This window comes from Vitis vinifera, chromosome 10, assembly GCF_030704535.1.
Source record: "Vitis vinifera cultivar Pinot Noir 40024 chromosome 10, ASM3070453v1".
NCBI lineage: Eukaryota > Viridiplantae > Streptophyta > Magnoliopsida > Vitales > Vitaceae > Vitis > Vitis vinifera.
The window spans coordinates 18576922-18600054 of NC_081814.1; the positions used below are offsets into that span (position 1 = coordinate 18576922).

At 37.2% G+C, this 23133-nt stretch overlaps 1 protein-coding gene across 3 annotated transcripts in view; it reads right to left on the minus strand.

Annotated features, from left to right (window-relative positions):
• The window catches only part of LOC100259773 (peroxisomal ATPase PEX1), a 63623-nt gene that overhangs the window by 19902 nt on the left and 20588 nt on the right, over positions 1–23133 (minus strand). For all 3 annotated transcript variants that reach the window (XM_002273731.4, XM_010647659.3, XM_010647660.3), the window contains 4 exons: positions 16094–16167; positions 15705–15927; positions 9207–9300; positions 8909–9063 (listed from right to left, as the gene is read on the minus strand). In XM_002273731.4, the coding sequence (XP_002273767.1) occupies positions 8909–9063; positions 9207–9300; positions 15705–15927; positions 16094–16167 (546 nt within the window). The remainder of the gene's footprint in view (positions 1–8908; positions 9064–9206; positions 9301–15704; positions 15928–16093; positions 16168–23133) is intronic.

The following is a 23133-nucleotide window of genomic DNA, read 5'->3' on the forward strand; positions in this document are numbered from 1 at the left end:
CTCGTCTCATGGGGTCCCTATTATGGGAGCAGTAAGCAAGGGAGTCTCAGATTTTTCCCAAACGAGTGGATTCCATATAGAAGGTCTTTCCCCTAGCAAGATGGCTAAAGTCTGTGAAGTCTTGAGTTCCTTGGATATTAAGGTGTACTCAAGACGAAAGAACAGAATTGCCATAGGCAATTGAGATTTGGTGGTGATGGTCTGGTTTTAGGGGCAGTGAGGTGTTTTTATGAAGATCATAAGTTGGAATATAAGGGGGTTGGGTTCTAGGACAAAGAGGAGGGTGGTTAAGGATTTTCTGCGGCTTCAGAATCCGGATGTAGTGATGTTTCAAGAAACAAAAAGAGAGGTGTGCGACAGAAGGTTTGTAGGTAGTGTCTGGTCGGTCAGGAATAAGGAGTGGGCTATTCTTCCGGCGTGCGGGGCTTCAGGAGGGATTCTGATCATTTGGGACTCAAAAAAAATGAGAGGTGAGGAGGTGGTAATTGGTTCCTTTTCTGTCTCAGTCAAGTTCTTGTTGGATGGAAGCGGACCATTGTGGTTGTCTGCAGTCTATGGTCCAAATAATCCATCAATTAGGAAGGAGTTTTGGGTGGAGTTGTCAGACCTTTTTGGTCTTACTTATCCCTCATGGTGCGTTGGAGGAGACTTCAATGTGATTAGGAGAAGATCAGAAAAACCGGGGGGATCTAGAGTCACTTCCAGCATGAGGGTTTTTGACGGTTTTATAAGAGAAAGCGAATTACATGATCCCCCATTAAGGAATGCCTCTTTTACTTGGTCAAACATGCAGGAGTCACCGGTGTGCAAGAGATTGAATCGGTTTCTCTATTCAAATGAGTGGGAGCTTTCCTTCCCTCAAAGCCTTCAAGAAGTTCTTCCTAGATGGACATCAGATCACTTGCCGATTGTCTTGGATACTAATCCGTTCAAGTGGGGACCAACACCTTTTAGGTTCGAGAATATGTGGTTGCAACATCATAATTTCAAAGAGAGCTTTAGTAGTTGGTGGAGAGAATTTGAAGGAAATGGTTGGGAAGGCCACAAGTTCATGAGGAAGTTACAATTCGTTAAGGCAAAATTGAAAGATTGGAATAAGAATACTTTTGGAATGCTTAAGGAAAGGAAAAAATCCATTTCGGATGAAATAGCTAACATAGATGCCATTGAACAAGAAGGGGCTCTCTCTTCTGATCTTGCAGCTCAAAGAGCTATAAGAAAAGGGGAGTTAGAGGAGCTAATTTTAAGGGAAGAAATTCATTGGAAACAAAAAGCTAAGATAAAATGGGTTAAGGAAGGGGATTGTAACTCAAAGTTGTTTCATAAAGTGGCTAATGGGAGACGTAACAAGAATTTCATCAAAATCTTGGAGAATGAAAGAGGTTTGGTGTTGGACAGTTCCGAGAGCATCACAGAGGAGATATTACTATATTTCAAAAAGCTCTACTCGTGTCCTCCTAGGGAGTCATGGAGAGTAGAAGGTATTGATTGGTCCCCTATTTCAGAAGAGAGTGCATCTAGGTTGGATTCCCCTTTTGCCGAAGCAGAGATCTTTAATGCCATCTTTCAGTTAGATAGGGATAAGGCGTCGGGGCCTGATGGTTTCACCATAGCAGTATTTCAGGACTGTTGGGATGTGATCAAGGAAGACTTAGTGAGGGTGTTTGCAGAGTTTCACAACAGTGGGATTATTAATCAAAACACTAATGCTTCCTTCATAGTCCTTTTGCCTAAAAAGAGTCAGTCAAAGAAGATTTCGGATTTTAGACCTATCAGTCTGATCACTTGTCTATATAAGATAATAGCAAAAGTTTTGTCAGGGCGTCTAAGAGGAGTTTTACAAGAGACCATCCACTCCACTCAAGGCGCCTTTGTACAAGGGAGACAAATTCTGGATGCAGTTCTTATAGCCAATGAGATTGTGGATGAGAAAAAGCGATCAGGGGAGGAGGGAGTTGTGTTCAAGATAGACTTTGAAAAGGCTTACGACCATGTGAATTGGGATTTCTTAGATCACGTGTTGGAGAAGAAGGGCTTTAGTCCTAGATGGAGGTGTTGGATGAGAGGTTGTCTGTCATCGGTTTCTTATGCTATTCTAGTGAACGGTAATGCTAAAGGATGGATCAAGGCAGCTAGAGGTTTAAGACAAGGTGACCCGTTATCCCCTTTCCTATTCACTATTGTTGCAGATGTGTTGAGTAGAATGCTGTTGAAAGCTGAGGAAAGAAATTTGCTAGAGGGCTTCAGGGTAGGTAGAAATAGATGTAGGGTGTCCCATCTGCAATTCGCAGATGACACTATCCTATTTGCTAGCCCTAGAGAGGAAGAAGTGCAAACTCTTAAGAGTTTATTGTTAGTGTTTGGTCAAATCTCTGGGCTTAAGGTCAATCTTGACAAGAGTAATCTTTTTGGCATCAACCTTGATCAAAATCATCTTTCTAGGTTAGCGTTGCTGCTTGATTGCAAGGCTTCAGATTGGCCTATTCTTTATCTGGGTCTTCCTTTGGGAGGGAACCCAACTGCTTGTGGATTTTGGGATCCAGTGATTGAGAGAATCTCTAGGAGATTAGACGGATGGCAAAAGGCTTACTTATCTTTTGGTGGTAGGATAACTCTCCTACACTCTTGCCTTTCCCATATCCCAAGCTACTTCCTTTCTTTGTTTAAGATTCCAGCTTCTGTGGCTGCAAAAATAGAGAGGTTACAAAGGGACTTTCTATGGTCAGGGGTTGGGGAAGGTAAAAGAGATCATCTTGTTAGGTGGGAAGCAGTATGCAAGCCGAGGAGTATAGGAGGTTTGGGGATTGGGAAAATTCCTTTAAGGAATCGTGCTCTTCTAGGGAAATGGTTGTGGAGGTTCCCTAGGGAGAGTACATCTCTTTGGCATCAAGTCATTCTTAGCATATACGGGACACACTCAAATGGTTGGGATGCCAATACTATAGTCAGATGGTCACACCGCTGTCCTTGGAAGGCCATAGCACAAGGCTTTCAGGATTTTTCCAAGTATACTCGGTTTATCGTAGGAGATGGGGAAAGAATTCGCTTTTGGGAAGATTTGTGGTGGGAGGACCAAATTTTAAAAGACCAATATCCAAGACTATTTCGAGTAGTAATGGATAAAAATACTCCAATATCTTCAATCCTTGGTTCGTCTCGCCCTTTCTCATGGAACTTTAATTTCCGTCGTAATCTAACCGATTTTGAGATAGAAGATTTAGAGCGCCTCATGCACTCTCTAGATTGTATGAACTTATCCACTTCCGCTTCAGACGCGAGATCATGGTCCTTATGTTCTTCAGGTTTGTTCACAGTCAAATCTTTCTTTACAGCCCTGTCCCAAATGCCTGATTCATCTCCATTTTTCCCCACTATGTTTGTGTGGAAATCTCAAGTCCCTTTCAAAGTTAAGGCCTTTATCTGGCTTGTGGCACATAAGAAGGTGAATACCAATGACTTGCTACAATTGAGGAGACCCCACAAAGCTATTAGCCCTGACATATGTAAGTTGTGTATGGAACAAGGAGAATCAGCAGATCATCTCTTCCTTCATTGCTCAGTTACGTTGGGGTTGTGGCACAGACTTTTTCAGCTAGCCAAGATGGATTGGGTTCCTCCGAAAAGCATTTCAGACATGATGTTCATCAATTACAAAGGATTTGGCAAGTCCAAGAGAGGGGTAATTCTATGGCAAAACGCGAGTATAGCGTTAATCTGGGTTGTGTGGCGTGAAAGAAACGCTAGGATATTTGAGGACAAGGCTAGGAATGCAGGGAATCTTTGGGATTCCATTCATTTCCTTGCGTCCCTTTGGGCGTTTTGTTCAGTGGGTTTTAAGGGCACCCCCCTTAACGTACTACAACTTGATTGGTTATCAGTGTGTTGTTCAAACAGTTCTATTGGGACGGTCTAGTGCTTTGCTATTTTTTCTTGTTGTCTAGTTTTCTTTTGGAGGGAGGATTTCTCATCCTCCTTTTGTACTTCTTTTCTATCAATATATTCTAGTGTGGTTTCCTATCAAAAAAAAAAAGAATGACCTAAGGTGGTAAAGATGCAAGAATCTCTAAACTTAGAGAACACATGAGATTAGGAAATTCATAATGCAAAGATTGGTCTCCATAGCAAATATTTTCTTGATCACAATTGTGTGTCATCTCTAGCACCAAAAAAAAAAAAAAAACACACCCCAAATGAGTTAACAAAGATTTATTTAATAACGTTCTAATATAATCACTTCCTAATTTTCAAAGATAGAAGGTGCAACGCAATGCGCACACATGAGCAAATTGGGACACAATCTAAGGGGCATGACAATTTTATAAAATGTTGTAAATTTAGACATGCAAAGATTTAATATACTTTTCATAGGTCACAATATATGATTCAATATTCTAACCTAATCAATGAAAAAAGAAAGATTCTAAGAATTTAATGAAGCATCCAACAAAACATTAATGCAATTATATAAAGTTTCAATATAGAGTCATACTTTTGAAAAATAAAAGTCTAAAAAGAAACAGGAAAAGAAAGACAAAGAAAACAACAAATCAAGGCAGATCTCTCCAATGAGTTGCATGCCACAGCCAATGAAGTGCTATAGTCAACAAGTTGTTGTGTCTTGGGCCTAGGCGCACCTAAGGGACACCTTTGACAACTATGGACCACCTAACCTTAATCATATGTTGGAGTGTGATCTATATCCTTTTAATAACCCTATCCTAAAGAGCATCACTCTCCCTAAGAAACCTCCATAACCGCTTAACCAAGAAAGCTCCATTCCTCAAAGAAAACTTACCAATACCTAACCATCTAATCCTTTCTTTCCCACCCTCTTATCAGATGGAGGTTTATAATAGCCTAATTCTGATGATCATAAAACAAATGGGATTAATGACTTGATCATAGTCCACTGATTGTGGACAGGTTGTATTCTTAGGGAAGACTCAAGTCAATATGATCAAGCCTAGTTCAAATGAGCACCTTCAAAATAAATAAATAAATATATATATATATATATATATATATATATATATATATATATATTTCATTCTCTCACTTGCATTAATCCTCATTGAAGTACCTTGTACTTCTTCTAAATTCACTTTCGCCAAAAGCCTGCTTTGTAATCATATGGTTGCTCCTTGGAAGTGTCTTTGAGAGTGTGTGTGTGAGCTCTTGTTCTTGTAAAGGTCCAGTGGTACCTACAACCAAGTACAAGAATCCTAGATATCCTTGGTTCAAGGAATTGAGGTACTGGAACACCTCAAAGGTTTGGGTAGAAGCTTAGGGTTGTGGAAATAGGTAGATTTGTTGTTGAACCATGTTAAAGCTCTATTTTGGATTTTTGCATTACACATCCTCTTGTGCTATTAGCTCCCCCCCACCAACAAAAGTAGTAAAAAATAAAATAAAATAAAATAAAAAATTCTTCTCATTTTCCCCATTTTCCTCGAGACCACATGCTTAATTCAATGATTCAACATATTAAATGATCTCATTTACCTAATTGGACCAAAGGATATCCCATTTAATTCTCACTATGCACAATATTACCTTAACTTGGATCTTGAAAACTAAAAGAAAGTACACAGAGATGTGAATTGATTAAGATTGTACCATACACACATGTAGAGGATGTCCAAATAAGAAAAGGGTCAGTTGGAACTTGTGTAGCCTAATGTGGGGGCTAACCTATTAGGATTTTCAGTGTTGACATTGATTACAAAAAGAATGATTTTATTAAGATTGATCTTAAGCCCTAGCAAACTTACTCTCTAAATTAATCTAGCAATCTTAGGATATTATAACATAAAATTGTACAGGACCAAAAAATGTGCCATCTAAGAAAAGAGGTTATTTGATCATGGTTAGTCATGTGAGTCACGCATTTAGAACATATTGTGAAAGGTTCTAATATCCAACCTTACTTTCTTCACAAATGGCATGTCCTCAAGTTGAAAAATCAAGAAAGTGGCCATGAATGTGTTTGGAATACTCCTAAGTGGCATCCTCCAAGGTAAGCTCATCCATCGACTTAAAGTTATATCATAGCTTGATTGTGACACTTAATGGATTTTGCAAGTTATACATTCTTAAAAAGGGTGAAATAGGGATACTAGTTAAATCCATACAAACAATGATTAGGTTATCTTGCAACAATGTGAAGGCTGAAAAACTTGGGCATAACAGATTTCAAAGTGGTTGACACTAATTGGTAATGGTTGAGTATGAGTTGACAATAAAATGAGGAGTGATATGTGCAATGGAACCATCAATAGAGAGAAAAAAATCCCAAAGTAAAAAAGCAATTCTGGTTTGAGGAGGGCTAGTTTGTTTGCACAAACACTTGCTAGAGTAATGGCTTCTAACAAGGTAGCCAGTCAAAATTCATGATGGCTTTCCTCCTTAAACCACTTAATAAAGAATCTAGGCAATTGGCCCAATGTTTTGACTTGTAAAGTCAAACTATTCAAACCAAGGTGTGGCATCAACTTCCAAGTTAAAGGAAGAGATATACTTTAGTGTTCCCATAGCAAACAGAAAGACAACCTAGATGATTTAATTGGGAAGTTCCCACCTGAAGAACCAATATTTATTTAAAAGCTAAAATGCACCCCAATGAAGTTGGACACATCTATAAATAAGGCCAGGGATCATCTAAAATCATGGGAATCATCTATCCTAAATTAAATCTTTAACACGCTAAATTAGAAGGTAGGTTCCTAAGATCTTAGTTTATTCATTCTCTAAATCAATCCAGCAATCCTTGGACATTATTGTGTAAAATTAACTAAAATCACAAAATGTGTCATCTAAGGTGAAAAGAGTTTTTACCTATAAAAAAAATTGTCTTTAACATAGAGAACTTATTCAATTATGGTTAATCATCTAAGCTATGCCTATGATGTATATCATAATAGGTTCTCATATCCAACGAAAAATCCCAATTATTCTAGAACTACACTTTCTCTTTTTTTTTTTTTATAGGTAAATAAGCAAAATATATTAGTAGCACTTGAAAAAAGGCGCAACAAAGTACATATAGAGTATACAAATACGGCCCATAGGCAAGCAAGAGAAGAAGAGAGAAAGATTTAAACCCACCTTCCCACCAACACCCAACTCCCACAAGGGCTGGAAACCCCCCAGTGAAAACCAGAAAAGAGAAAAACAAAAAAACCCTACCCAAAATGAACAAAGAACCCCTAGCAAAACCACCAGTGGCCAGCAGAGACCCCTGCCACTAATTCCCCACCCCCCTCCCCTTTCCTTTTACTGTGGAATGATCCCTTTTATAATTAACTGAACACTCGAGCCTTCGGATTTCCTTCTCAAGTCGCGAAGAGGACAAGGATTTTCACCTATCCCCTAACACCTTAACCCCACAACCTTTCTTCGCTTCCGGTTTTCTAAGAGGATAGTTGATTTCCTTTTTGAAGCCCAAAACTGGCATCCCGAAACAATTGGAGAACTCGACAAAACCTCTAGGTAGACACGCAAACTCCTCCCCCTCCGCTACGCCCCCCAAACCCGCATCCATAGGAGGATCCACCTCCTTAATTCTGACCTCCAAAACTGATGTTCCCTTTGTCATCTGCCCTGAAAGCTCCAAGGACCCATCTTGCACCCACAACTTTAAATTTGGAGTCACAGTACCCGAATAAGAGGGCGCAGAAGAAAATTGTCGATTTGCCTCCGCCAAGAGAGCTTTGTCAGTAATTGCTACCCATGAGACCACCAAAGACGCTGAGAGGAGAAAGTGCTAGGACATTTTATCAGATCATCCTCGCTGCTCCCCTCTTTCCTTTCTATCATTACAAGCACAGGATCCATGGCCACAACCCCAAAAGACCTCTAAACTGTCGCACTGTCCCCCTTCTCCCCTCTCTCAGCCATCGCGACTTTGCCACTCCCTTGAACCAACTAGCGAATCGCAACTTGACAAGATAACGAATCCTCAAGAAAAGGCTCGCTGCCCGTCACACAGGAAAAGGACATCAGGACCAAGGGGCAGCTCGACTCTAGTCTCCTCAACCAGGGCCGTACCCTGCTCTCTTCTCCTGACTGAACCGCCAACATTGTCCCCTCCTCTGCTCTCTTGCACAAAAAGAACATGCCCCTCCTGCACCTTCTCAGCAGAAGAAAGGAGCCCTAGCAAGCTCGCTCCGCCTTTTAAAGCTCCACTTAAAGGCCCATCCTTCGCAAAGGCCTTTCCCACCTTAGCTTCAGCACAAGCTTGGGCCAGGCCCAAAAACTGCACTTTCTCTTTATTAACAGATTCACAGCCAACTTATAATATTTTGGTACCTCCTGCATTAATATCAGCTCCCTCTTTAGCAAACCAAGCAAAAAAGTTATTGTCTTCTATAACGCACTAAGTTGCATTTTCCTTGGGCTTGCTTGTATGTAGTTTCCAATTAATATGTTGTATCATCATTCAAAGTGGTCAATCAAAGCTTTTCACGAAAATGATGCAAAAGTGTTTGCCTTTGTTTCTTATGGGTTTGTTCCTAGCCATCCAGAATAACATACAGTAAAGGATAATCAATATGCATCAAATGTCATCACAAGTTTAAACAGTGTTTCATGATATAGAAATAATGAAGATACATAACCTGAACATAAGAATGTAATGATGGACTTAATGCAAAATGATTATCAGTATTTTCTACTGGAAAGGAAACCAAAAATATTTGCTTTAAAAATTGCCTATCAAAAAATTAATAAATAAACATTTGCATTAAAAATTGATCTTCACAACTGAGACAACTGAGATATAAATGCAATTTTCAAGCTATACTATCAACAACCACCAATACTTCCAAATAGAAAAGCAACCATCAGTATTTGCACTTAAAGATGATTTCACAATTGAAACAATAATGCAATGCTAAAAATAGACAAATACCAAGTCATATGCATCATATCCATCACATTTTGAAGCTACATCTGACAAGATATCATCAGCACACTGTAACGAACGCTTCTGGATTTCATGCTTCAATATAGCCATCCGTTCTGTGGCAGCAGGAGCAGGCAGTTGCACATGAAAGTCAAACCTTCCTGAGTTGAAGTCAAACCAAATACACATTCAGAATATTAAAATCAAGAAAGAAAAGCAAAAAACCTCCTGTACTAGCTCTTTTTGAGTTTAATGTTAGAAAGTATTTAGATGTTACTTGTCCTATGAGCATAGAGAAACCAACCTGAAGAGCTCAAGGACTGTGGAACATTCTCAAGAGACTGTGCAGAAGCTATGAATGCAAGAGGACCAATGCCACATGAGTTCTTCCGCTTTTCCTTTTCAGTTTATAAATAAAATCTTTTAGCTGACAGATTTAGAGATTAAAGTGGCCTAACCATAGCTAAATTGGACAATTTGAAATAACATTGAAATCAAAATGATAAATCCTACGAGTACTCAAAATGAAACATACAGAATCATAAGTCAAATTCCTTAACAACACCAATCTTAGGAAGGATTTTTGGTTGGAGCCCTTGGATCTTTTTGGTTTAACCTTCCTGAAGTGGTGTCGGTGAGAGAGGGGGGGGGGGGGGGGGTGAGATTTTAAAGTCATAAGGAGATTCTCAGAAGAACTGGGTGATTCCCTATTAACACCTAGTATGAGGTATTTTGATGGTTGTGTAAGTGAGTGTGAGTTAATCGATCCTCTCCAAAGGAATGCTTTTGTTACTTGGTCAAATATGCAAGATTTCCCTATAGGTAAGAGATTGGATAGATTTTTATATTCAAAAGAGTGGGAGCTAAGATTTCCCCAAAGTCTCAAAGAAGCTCTTCCTAGATTAACCTCTGATCATTGTCCAATTGTCATAGACACCAATCCATTTAAGCGAGGACCAACTCCTTTTAGATTTGAGAATATGTGGTTGCTCCATCTAGATTTCAAGGAAAGATTTGATGTTTGGTGGAGATATTTTTAGAGCAACGGATGGGAAGGGTATAAGTTCATGAGGAAGCTACAATTTGTTAAATCAAAGTTAAAAGAATGGAATAAGGTGTCCTAAGGATTGGTCTAATCTAGAGTGTTAGCTTGTTTTACTGTGTACTTTCTTATTTTTGTATTCTTGTAGTTTAGTTTTCTTTGGTGGGAGGATTTCTCATCCTTCTCTTGTACTTCTTTTTTCTATCAATATATCTCTTTGTCATTTCTTATCAAAAAAAAAGAATGGAATAAGGCGTCTTTCCGAGAGTTAAAGGAGAGGAAGAAGAATATCCTTACTAATATTGCTAGCATTGATGCTATTGAGCAGGAAGGGAATCTTTCTCCTGAGCTTTCAAGAAGTTGGAGGAGTTATTGTTAAGGGAAGAAGTGCCTTGGGGGCAAAAAGTGAGGGTGAAGTGGGTAAAAGAAGGGGATTGTAATTCTAAGTTTTTCTAGAAGGTGGTGAATGGTAGGCATAATAGGAAGTAAATCAAGGTTTTAGAGAACAAACAAAGAACATTTATAGAGAATATTAATAGTATTTGAAAGGAGAAATTACAATTTTTTGAAAGGCTATATATGAATCCCCCCTAGAGAGTCTTGAGGTTAGAAGGTTTAAATTAGTCACCCATCTTAGCAAAGAGTGTTACTTGGTTGGAATGTCTCTTTACTGAAGAAGAGATTCTCTAAGCCATTTTTCAGTCAGATAAGGACAAGGCTCCTAGGCCTAATGGTTTCACCATTGTTGTGTTTCAAGAGTGTTAGGATGTGATTAAGGAGGATTTATTGAGGGTGTCCTCAGTCGGATAATAAATCAAAGTACCAATGTCACCTTCATTGCTTTAGCACCCAAAAAGAGTCAGACCAAAAAGTTATCTAACTTTAAACCTATCAGCTTGACCACAAGATTGTATAAGATTATAGCCAAAGTCTTATTAGGATGTCTACAAGGTGTCTCTATTTTATGCTATTCTCAGTCCCATTCAAGCAGATTCACTCCTAGAAACTCCCCTCATAAGAAACAAGAAAATAATCTGAGAATGAACATTGATCTGAAAAGAGAATCTATATAAAATCAAGCATTCATTTTGAACCTATACATAAGTTTTGCACTATTTTCAAATCAGTACAAACACAAAGCAGCTGAAGGATGAGGGCTGCATTTGATTGGGACTCTTTATCATATTAAAAAATAAAAATAAAAAATCTGCACATGCAACCATAGGTTAGAAGAAACCCTCATAGGGGTAGTAGACCTGTTGCTTATTACTTTCAGAGGGTTTAAACGGGCACAAAAAGGCTTAATGTTTTAGAAAGGAGTCATATTTTCTATGCTTTGGGTTATTTAGTTGGAGAGGAATGCAAGATTTTTTTTCAAGACATGGAGTTCCTTGCAGGATGTTATATATTACTTTACTTCCTGGTGGGAGTCTTTCCATAGTTGTTCTTGGGCCTCCCAGTTGGCCTTATTTTGGTTGATTAGAGGGAAGCATGAAGTAGTACCAATGGCAGCAGAACTCAGACATGGGTTGCTGTAGTTTGCAAACCCACACCTTTAGCTTGCCCTGAATTTAATTTCACAAGGTTTTCAATGGAAAAATCTCACCAGTTATGGATTGGTGAAGTTCTCAGAGATCATTGTGGCAATTTGATTGATGTAAGGTTTGAAATAGAGACTAAGTGACAGAAGTCTTGAACAAGGCAAAGTCTATAAGGATTGGTTACTTTCCAGTGGAAAGGGATGAAGATATCACTATTTCATGGATTTCTCATAGTTCTTGCCAGGGGTATAAAGATGGGAAGTATGGATTAGGAAGATTTTAGACGTTTCAAGAGGGATGGATGCCTCTTTTAAATGAAGACCTTGATCCACCACTCAGACAGCATATCTGCTGGCCAAGAGAGGAGTGCAGCGCAAGAGGATTTTGTTAGGGACTGGCTTCCACCCTAAGCTTTAACATGTATCTCTGGTTTTCTTATTCATATTTATGGCGATAGAGACTTGAACGTTCATGGTCCGTTGGATTCTTTCTTTGTAGACTTTCTCTTCAATGTTCTTTTGAAGAACAGCTCCTACTTTAGTTCAGCAATCTTCCTTTGTTGTTGCATCTCTTCTCTCTTTCCTTATCCTTTCTACCAACAAACTCATCTTGCCTTTCTGCAACCTTTAAGAAAAAGCAGGAAACACTGCATTGATAGCATCAACATTACCAGCTGGAGGAAAATAAATAAAGATAACATCCTACCTAGTAATATTGAAATGGAACAACAAGCATCAAATCCTTTGTTAGGGGGAAGAAGCCAAACTTCATTTGTTTTCAGGAAACCAAGATTAGTGCTATGTCTACAGAGATAGTGAGAAGCTTGGGGATGAGTAGAGTTTAAATTGGATTTCCCAAGATGCTAGGGGAAGAGCAGGAGGGATCTTGGTGACGTGAGATTTGAGAGTTCTGGAACGTCTGGGTTCAGAGGTGGGAGCTTATTCTCTCTTGTCTTTTTAGAAATTGTGGGTGTTCTTTCATATTTATGGCCCTTTGAGTGAGAGAGAGAAGGGAGATGTGGGACAAGATAGGTTCTATCAGAGGGATCTAGGAAGAGCCCTGATGCTTGTGCAGGGATTTTAATGTTGTGTGTTATCATTTTGAAAAGTGGAACTGCAATTAGCTGTCTTCATCTATGAGGGATTTCTCTGGATTTATAAAGGAGTTTGATTTGGTGGATCCGCCCCTTGTTGAGGGAAATTCATGCAGAGTGAAGGTCAAAATGGAAGTTCCAAATCTCAGTTGGATGGCTTCCTATATTCTGGTAACAAGAAATAACATTTGCCTGTGCCCCAGAAATTAGGGGAAGAGAGGGTCCCCTTGTCTCAAACCCCTCTCAAGTTTCGAAAAAAACCTTAGGGAGTGTCATTAACAGGAACATAAAACTTTGTTGTAGATATGCACAACTTCATCCAACATATCCATTTCCCATCTTATCAAGAATCACTAGCAAATATTCTCAATTCACATGATCATACACTTTTTCAATATAAAGCTTACACAACAGTCCCTAGGTATCGTTTTTCATTATGGAATCAATAGCCTACTTGGCTATGAGCGCTACATCCAAAATTTGACTTCCCTAAACGAAAGCATTCTAATACTTTGATACCAATTTCCGCACTAGCTTCTTGAGTCTATTAGTCAACACTTGCTAATATCTTATAGAGGCTTCCCACCAAGCTTATCAACCTCAAGTCTATTAGATCTTCCCGCCTCCATTCTTTGGGATTAACACCAAAAATGTAGCATTAAGGCTTTCTTCAAACTTACCCTGATAATGAAACTCTAAGAAAAATCTCATCACCTTGTTCTTTACAAATCCCAACTGAACCGCCAAAAGGCCACAGAGAAACTATTCAAGCCTGGAGCTTTGTATCCACTCCAACCTAACAAGGCGCTAAACAACTCTTTCTCTAAGAAAGGCACCTCCAACTTTTCTACTTCCTAAATAAAGCCTTAAAAGACACTCCATTAATGTTAGGTCTCCAATCCCTTGGTTCAAATAAAAGAGTGTGGAAAACCAAGGCCACCCCTTCTTTTATCTCATTTCCCTCAATTCACCATCCCCCATTCACTTTAATCTTGGCTAGAAAATTGTCTTCTGTGAGCATTGGCCTAGTTATGAAAAAAACTTAGTGTTTTTATCCCCCCTCTTTTAGGCAAATCTCCCTTGATTTTTGCATCCAAGAAGCTTCTTTCATCAAAGCCTACTTTCAATGATCCTTCCTCACTACCCTCCTAGCTACCACCTCTTCTTAAGATAAAGCACCTTCCATCTCCTTGGAATCCCAAAAACCATCCAAGTTAAATGTCATTTCCTTTTGAATTGAAACATTATCGAACACCTCTTTATGCCAACTCTTAAAGTTTGACTTCAAAGCTTTTCAAATTTGTGGCCACAATGTAACTATGGGAACCTCTAAAATTATACCTCGTCTAGCACCTCTTAACCAAATCTTTGTATCCTTCCTTCATTCACATATTTTCAAACCTAAAAAGAGTAAAGCCTCTTCTCAATCCACCACCATCTAGTAGGATAGTCAAGTAATTTGTAATAGGTCTCGATAAAGTACATTGGACCACCCCACTAAAATGGCTTTCACACCCCTTAGACACCAAAAAACAATCAAATCTCAATAAGATTGATTGTTCAACCCATCACACCAAGTAAAAAGACCCTCAATCAGAGGGAGATCCCATAACTCAAGCTTCTCAATAACATCTGTGAACCTAGTCATGGAAGAAAATATCCTGAAGTCACTGTTGTGTTCCCTTGGAAATCTGACAATAATTTAAATCCCCTCTGATGCACCAAGGTTCATCCCACAACCCCTTGATGAACCCCAACACCACCTAGAAGCCCTCTCTTTCGCTCCCCAAAGAAGGCTCACACACCCCTGTGAAGAACCACATGATGTCATCAGTCATCCTTGCAGTTTTAAACCAGCACGAGATTGAGAACTCACCCACATCCATACCAACAATCTCAAAAACTCTATTAGCACAGAAGACCAAGATCACACCAACAGCAGCCCACTCTAAGAATCTGCCCACCCTTAAACTTCTCACTACCTCTATCGACATCAATTTAATTTTTGTTTCTTATAAACAAACTAAGTCCACTTTCTGCACCCTGATCAATGACTTGATAACCTTCCTCTTGTCAATATCATTTGCCCCTCTCACATTCCAAGACAAAAATATTAACTTTATTTGCAAACTGTAGCCGACACACATCCTTGCCAAAATCATCCTCACTGGACTCCCACCAAAAAGCTAGGATGCAGCACCAAACTCCTCCTCTGGCTTCCTTTGATTCACATCCCTCCCCTCAAGGATCTAAAAAAATCCCCAACCTTAGAAGAAAAAGCAAGAGAACCCCCAAGAGAACATAGAAGAAGGAGAGTAACATGGAAATCTGGATCCTTTAGTGATAAGAGGTTCATCAGCAAGCAACTAAGTTTTCAACAAAGTCCAGACATAGTGAAAAACCTTCTCCTAGGGTGGAAGACCAAGGGGATGAAGAAAAAGGCAAAGCAAGGTTTGGTGTATGGTTCCCTTATGTTTTTTTACTTTGATGCATTTGGAAAAAGCATAATCAAAGGATATTTTGTGAGAAAGAGATGCTAGATCAAAGACTAAAGGAGACTTTTTTGAAATGCTTGTTGAAGTAGTCTCATAATGCAACAGAGATAGAGATTGCCATAATGTTCGATTTTTTAGATAGCCTAATTGAAAATAGCTAGGCTATTTTATGGACTATCTTGTTCAGTAGCTTTTCTATCTTTTTTTAGCCTTTTGTATACTACTGATGTACACTGAGTGCACTTCTCTTTGTTAGGCACTATTCTATTAATATATATTCTATTTGTCTATCAAAAAAAAATTGCTACAAGATAGACTTCATCTAAACTTAATTTGCTTTTGAGTTACTTGTTGCAACAAAATTTTATCTTCTTTTAGAAAGAAATGAAATAAAAATGTCAATAGTATAACATTACACATAGTATCCTATCAAAAAAAAAAAACATTACACATAGTAGAAGCCTTAACCAAGATTTTTCTGTGCTCACATACAAATTATCAAATTATTCCAACAGTAGCAAAATTATCTAGAGAAATCCAATGATGCATAAGCATGCAAAATTAAATGAGAAAATATGCTCATACCAGCTTAAATACGATAATTATAGGGAAATTAGCAGAGAAATATTACCCCATATTCGTCCAAGATATCTGTCAAATATTCAGTAAGTGCAGTGACAGAGGTTGAAGGTTGAGATCCTTCCAAGTCAGAGGATGATGAAATAATGAGATCAAGGTCATCAAAGATGACCAAGGAAGGTACATGATCCAAAGCATCAGAAAGGTAGCTAGAAAGTGCTTGACGAATGGTCACAGCCTTCTCTAATGCAAGTTGAGAACAAGATACAAAAACTCTGCATACACAAAAATCCATTAAAGTGCCATCACAGATACAACCTCTCTATCATGATAATATTAAAGTTTGATCAGTCTCAGTACTCAACTATTATAATTTCAAAATATACCAATTACCAAATAAGAAAAGGAAAGGTGACATGTTGAGAAAATTGCACTTCATACATGTGTGTCAAAAGGTCTTCCTGTTCTTCGAGGGCTTTTGCAACAGTTCTTGCTAACAATGTCTTTCCTGAACCCTAATACATAAACAAGACAAATTAAACAATGAAACAATATACTTATCATGTCAGGCATGTTTCATAAATATAATTTTTGTTTAGGAAAAAGAAAAGCAGCATCAAAAGTGATAAATTATTGTTAATCCAAAAATCTCAAGGTTTAAAAATAAGCCTAATAGAAATGAGGGTGTTATGCTAAAGAAGTGGTAAGATAAGAAATTGTAGGCATATGTGAGAATAATCGCATATTGATTCGAGAAAACCTTGTACATCTTATAGGCAACTATACAATGAAAAAAGAAAACAAATTAACTCCTAGAAATATGTCCCAAAAATCATGGGAGTTCTGATTCTGACTTCCTAATTAAGAGGTTGAATACCAACTATTATTTCCCTATTAAATAAGGGTCATAAAGGTTGATTAGTCAACTACTTCCTCTTAAGTTGGTGAATAGATGTATTTCATTCTAAGCTTGTTAGTAATCATCAGAAAAATCCAAATTGAAAGTCCCTTAAATAGGATATCCGCCAACTATCTTTCTGTTGAAACATAGGGAGTACAAATTAGGCCGTTGTCCAACTTCCCTTTGATGAAGTGTCTATCAATCTCCACACACTTTGTACAATCATGTTGGACAAGATTATGGGCAACGTTAATAGTCAACTTCTTGTCACAGTACATCTTCATTTTTCCTTCCCATTTAATCTTGACATTATCAAGAATGATTTCTACCCAAAGAAGTTCAAATATTCCTTGTGTTATAGCCCTAAATTCTGTCTTTGTGATTGACATGGCGACAACAACTTGCTTTTTGCTTCTCCAAGTAATTAGGTTTCCTCCTAGGAATGTACAGTAAGCTGAGGTAGATCTTCTGTCTACAACTCACCCTGCCCAATCTGCATCAGTGTATACTTCCAAATTCAGCTTCATATTCCTCTTAAACAGAATATCTTTTCCAGAAGTGAGTTTCAAATATTTGAGAATCCTATAGACTGCATCTAGATGGTTATTCTTTGGTGAATGGATGAATTAACTGACCATACCCACAACATAGGCTATATCAGGCCAAGTGTGTGACAAGTACATCAGTTTCCCTACTAGTCTTTGGTACATACCTCACTCCACTACTGTCTCATCCTATCATCCACAATTCTATGATTCAATTCAATGACAGTATTTGTTGGCTTACACCCCAACATCCTGATTTCCTTAAAGAGATCAAGGACATATTTTTTGCTATGAAATAAAGATGCCCTTATTCAAATGAGTGAGCCCAATACCAAAGAAGTACCTCAGCCTCCTTAGATCTTTAATGTCAAATTCTGCAGCATGATGTTTTTTTAAACCATTCAATCTCTTTTAAATCATCCCTGGTCACAACTACATCATCCATATAAATTAGAGTCGTGACTTTTCCAGATGTTAATGTCAACTAGATCATATACTCTATTAAACCAAATGTTAGAGTCTCAATATCACTTTACCAAATTTCCTAAACCATGCCCTATGAGATTGCTTACACCCATTTAGCGCCTTCCTTAATCTATTGAAGTTCCAAATCACCATGTAGAAAGGTATTTTTAAACATCAAATTGCCACAAAGACAAACCAAGGTTTGTAGACAAAGATAATAAGACTTGAATTGTGTTCATCTTTGCCAATGGTGAAACAATTTCTTAGTGATCCACTCCATAAGTCAAAGTATATCCTTTAGCTACTAATATACCTTTGTATCTTTCTAAAGTCCCATAAGATTTGTACTCCATAGTGAATACCTACTTACATCCAAGGATGAAAACATCAATTTTCATGGATATATCGATAACCTAATTTTACGGATATATCGGCATATATCGGTGAATATTTTGACACAAAATATCGATAAGACAAAAATTGATCAAAACTCATGCAAATGTTGGGAAAAATTCTAAAAAATGATATAAGTAATAATAGATATTTTGAAGTTGTTTTGTCAAAAAATATCAATGGATATTTTGACACAAAATATTAATGAAACAAAAATTGATCAAAAAAGTTGGTTGAATGAAAATTGATTAAAAAAACTCATAAAAATATTAGAAAAAACTCCAAAAATGATATAAAAAAAAATTAAAAATACATACATCAAAGTTGTTTTAATTTTAACAAAGAAATTAATATATATTGAGTGATACAAAAAAAATGTTAATATATATAAGTATTTTTTATTTTAAAATATTGATAATTTTCTTTAAAAATTTATATTTGTCTTGTATTCAATTATTATATAAAACACATGATAAGATAATTAAAATTAATTAATTTATAATAATTTATTTTAATTAATTTATAAAATATATAAAAGATAGAGTATAAATATATAATTTTATTTGTTTATAAGATGCAAGCATTTGTGGTCCAGTGATTGAGATAGAACATGTTTTGCTAAAGGTCTAAGGTTCAAATCCCTTCACTAACACCTTAAAATATTTTTCTATTCATCTTTACAAAAATGCAATCCCAATCCCACATTAGAAGTGGGAGGGAAAGCAATGGCATATTTATTAGGTTAGTACCCATTACATCATCACAAGCATTGCCCATTGCTATAATTAAAATTTTAAGGGAATGACCAAATGGTTGCTAACGTGGCAACCAAAAAATCGCCAATATGTCCAATATATTGGTGAAATTTCAAGATTTCACTAAAAAATTGGTGAAAAGAGTGGAGAAAAACCGAAAAATCTCTCATTCGAGATTTTGATGCTAAATATCTATCGACGTGGCCTAATGCATGAAGTATCGGTGATATTTCATCGATAAATCGCGACATTTCAAACCTTGCTTACATCTAACTAGTCTTTTCCCTTTAGGAAGTTTTACAATCCCATGTTTAATTTGTTTCAAGTGCTCTCATTTGCTAACTCATAGCATTTCTCCAATTCTCATCCATGTGTCTCTTAAACAATTTTTGGGTTTTCTAAGAGACTTGGGTGACTAAGGTTGGCTTGGTGTGAGGGTGACAATTTGTCAATGGAGACAAAGTAGGAAATAAGGTGTTATGTGCATGTACAGGTGTCTTTTCTAATGGCAATAAGCAAATTTAGATCATTAAAGACAAGTTCATCCACATGCTCTTCCATAGGCTAGTCAATGAGTGGTAAGAAAGGTGAATTAGGAAAGAGAAGGAGTTTAGTACCTATGACAGGATACAATGATTGGACCTATTGGTGCTTAGGGCAAGACAACTTCCTTCTTGAATAGACTTGTAATGATGCAGTGACAATATTGTTGGGTCTCTTTTCTTCCAATGGTGTCTTAGAGATACCAGGTGGGTGAAGGGACAAAGAGGAGGTCATGATTAAGTAAAGATTTGGCAGATCTAGCAAAATGGGAGACTTAGTTTCTAACAAAGCTCCCCTTAAAGATAAGTTTTAGGGTAGAAGGGTTGGCTTTCCATAAAGGTAACATCCATGGATGTGAACAATGTTTCGGAAGATGGGTGATAGCATTTATACCCTTTCTTTGTTGGAGAGTAGCCAATAAAGATGCACTTAAGGCTCTAAGATCCAGCTTACTATGACTTCTAACTAATACCGATTTTTTCTTTCTGCAACCCCATTTTGTTATGGGGTCTTAATGTAAGAAGATTGATGGATAATAGCTTTTTTTTGGGGAAAAAAAAAAGGTGATAGGACCTGATTAAAGTATTATCTCCCATTGTCTGACTTGACAACTTTTATTCTTACTCCAAACTAATTTTCAATCATTTTGTGAAATATAGGGAACACATTGCTCATGTTAGACTTGTTTTTCAGCAAATAAATCCAAGTGACCCTAGTACAATCATCCATAAATGATACAAACCATCTAGAACCAGAAATCTTTGGAATTCTTGAAAGAGCTCATACATCAGTATGAATTAAAGTAAACAGATGAAATTATTTTTTACTAGTCAATGGAAAAGAGGTTTGATGGTATTTAGCCAACTTATAGACTTCATGATAGAATGAATTGACATCTCCATTTTCAAACAAGGGAAGAAACATTTTTTCAACAAAAGAAAGGGTGGATGTCTTAAGTTTGGTGACACAACCAAATTTGGTCCTTGTTGGATTAAAGCTTTTCAAAGAGGTAATAGAGTGGCAACCTATCACTGTTTCCACAACAAGCTTCAAGGTAAAGTCCCTCTTGTTCTTTAGCACTCCCAATCATCTTCCCTGTAGGTTGGCTTAAAACGGATAATGAGTCATGAAGAATGTTACATGACATTTTAAATTTTTGGTGATTTGATGCAGTGATAAAAGGTTAACAGATAATCTTAGGACATGTAGTACTAATTATGATGATAGAGTGGGTGACAAATTTATTGTGCCCTGAACAACCATTGTGGCCAATGTACCATCAGCAACTTTAATCTTCATATTTCCAGGACAGGAACTTATTAAACCCGAACAGTTATTCAAAAAAAGCCTAAACTTTTGATACCATGTAGGCATATGTGAGAATAATCATATATTGATTTGAGGAAAAACTGTACATCTTATTGGCAGCTATACAATGAAAAAAGGAAACAAATTAACTCCTGGAAATTTGTCCCCAAAATCGTGAAAATTCTAATTCTGACTTCCTAATTCAAATTGTCATATACAACTATTGACTTTCCTATTAAGAGGTTGAATACCAACCATTATTTCTCCATTAAATAAGGGTCATAAAGGTTGATTAGTCAACAATATCATTGCATTTTTCAAAGGCACAGATAGCATCAATGGAGGACAAGATGAGGGAGAATGATCTAAGGTAGGTTTAGAATGTGCAATGGAGACAGTTTACACTAGTAAAGAGTAATTTGATTTGAGTTGAAAAGCCCAAAGGACAAGAGGAAGACCAAAAGAAAATTAGGTCAACAAAGGAAGAAAATACATGATTCTAATTTCACAAAGGCTCGTGACCTAGCTAGAGTTGAATAGCAATCAAAGATTTTAGACAGCAATCTTCAAATAGTTCAATTTTAAGGCTTCATTGTTGCTCCTTTTGCCTTTCATTTTTAGATAAAAACTATTGTGTGCTTTCTAAGTATAATCATTGCAATAAATAATGAGAGTAGTAGTTATTTGATTCACAATGTACCATTTAAAAAATCTGAAGAAAGTTTTAATACAAGGATGATGGTTAGCTAGGAATTCCCTAATCACAAAAGCGATTTAAGGCAAATAACAATTGGGACCTCATGTGATGAATGATATGGTCTACTTGTGGATTGGGTTACAATCAAGGTAGTCTTGAATGTGAGGAGATTTTAAGGCCAGACTCACTTGATGTGTGGAAAACTGATAGGATGAGGTTCTAGAAAGACAAGAAGCTCAGAGGCAGGCCACTCTTTGATAATCATCCGACAATATATGCCACGATGAAGATCAAAGAAATAGTAACAATAGCCATTACCTTTTGAGAAAAATGAAGTGATTTGAATCCATAAAGTTGATTTGATGGAAGTTCTTTAAAAGCTAAACAGTGAGCAGGTTAGAAGGTCAAAAGTTTAAACAAAGAGCAACTCCTCATCAACTGGTCAGTCATTAACATCTTCTTTCAAACATAGAAACCTACCTTCAAAGGAGCCTTTGAACCCCCAAACATACTTCACAAGAAACACACTAAGGAGCTAACAGAAGCCAAGGAATTGGACAACAAATCAACAAAGAACCAGTTATTTTCTCCTCATCAGACAATCTGAAGAACAACTTTAATACCCACCAACTGAATACAGAAAAAATAACTCAACCCCTCCAGCTCTGATTCATAAAAATTCCTTTGAAATGAAGATTTCTAGAAACTTGACTCGCCCTTTCAATGCTTAAAAACTCCATCCATGCATATTTGTGAAAAGCAATGTTGAACAAACTACGAAAAGCATCTTTCAACAGTGAATTCAACAAATTTAGTCAGAGTTCAAAGCCACTCATGGCAGCAAGATGGTAATGGCAGCACTGTTGGTGGGTGGTGAGTGGTGCCATCAGGCAACAGTGGAGATGACAGAAGGGGTGCTGAAAATTCAGAAACCCTAGCAGCAGCAGCAGTGGCAGGGGCAACAGAGGGACCATGGTGTAGTAGCAAGGATAGCGAAGTGGTAGATAGTCACAATGACAGGGTCTCAGTTCTTTTGTTGTTTTCCCTATGTCTTCACTTGAGTTCAGGTGATTAGTTTGCAAACGCTCCTATCCAAAAAAGGAAAAAAAAAGTTGGAAATAACACTCTGCTTTTGGAATTTATATTACTCCTACAATTAAATTTATCTCTTGGATTTGGGCTGGATTGTAATTCAAATTCAAGGGTTTCACCCCCCATTCCTTGAACCAAATACATCCTTGAGGATTTTTATCATTTATGATTTCAGAGTTCATAAAATAAATCAAATTTTAGCCATCTTAAATGGACTTCATATTTGCAGCTCGTGATTTAACAAATAACAACATGAAGACTAAGTGAACCTGACTTTGAAATTGGACTTGTACCAAGGACTTCAAATCAGAATATTATTACACAAATTGAAGAGTTCTAGAAGCATCAAATTGAGGCAGACTAATTGAGAATAGAAGCAATGTAGGAATGACCCATTACAGTTCCAATGGAATAGACAACAAAAATGATAATAGTAAAGTTTAACTCGCATGCTTCTCACTGCATTTTTATAGAAATCTCCCAGAGAAAGACATTTCATAACTAACTAGGAGAAGTAAAAGGTTCCTGAATTTTTTTAACTCTATAAGCATCATTTGCACTAGTGCATGAAAGGAAGATGGTGATGCAATTCAAATAGCAAAATCATAGTTATTTAAATTTAAGGTGGGGGGGTGAATGAAAGTAGGAAAAGGAAGGTTATTAAGTCGGTTTTTAGAAAGCAGAAGGTGGATCTCTTTTGTATCCAGGAGACAAAAATTCAGATTATGACTGAGAGGGTGGTGAGAAGCCTAGGGACGGGCAGATTTTTAGAGTGGAAGGTC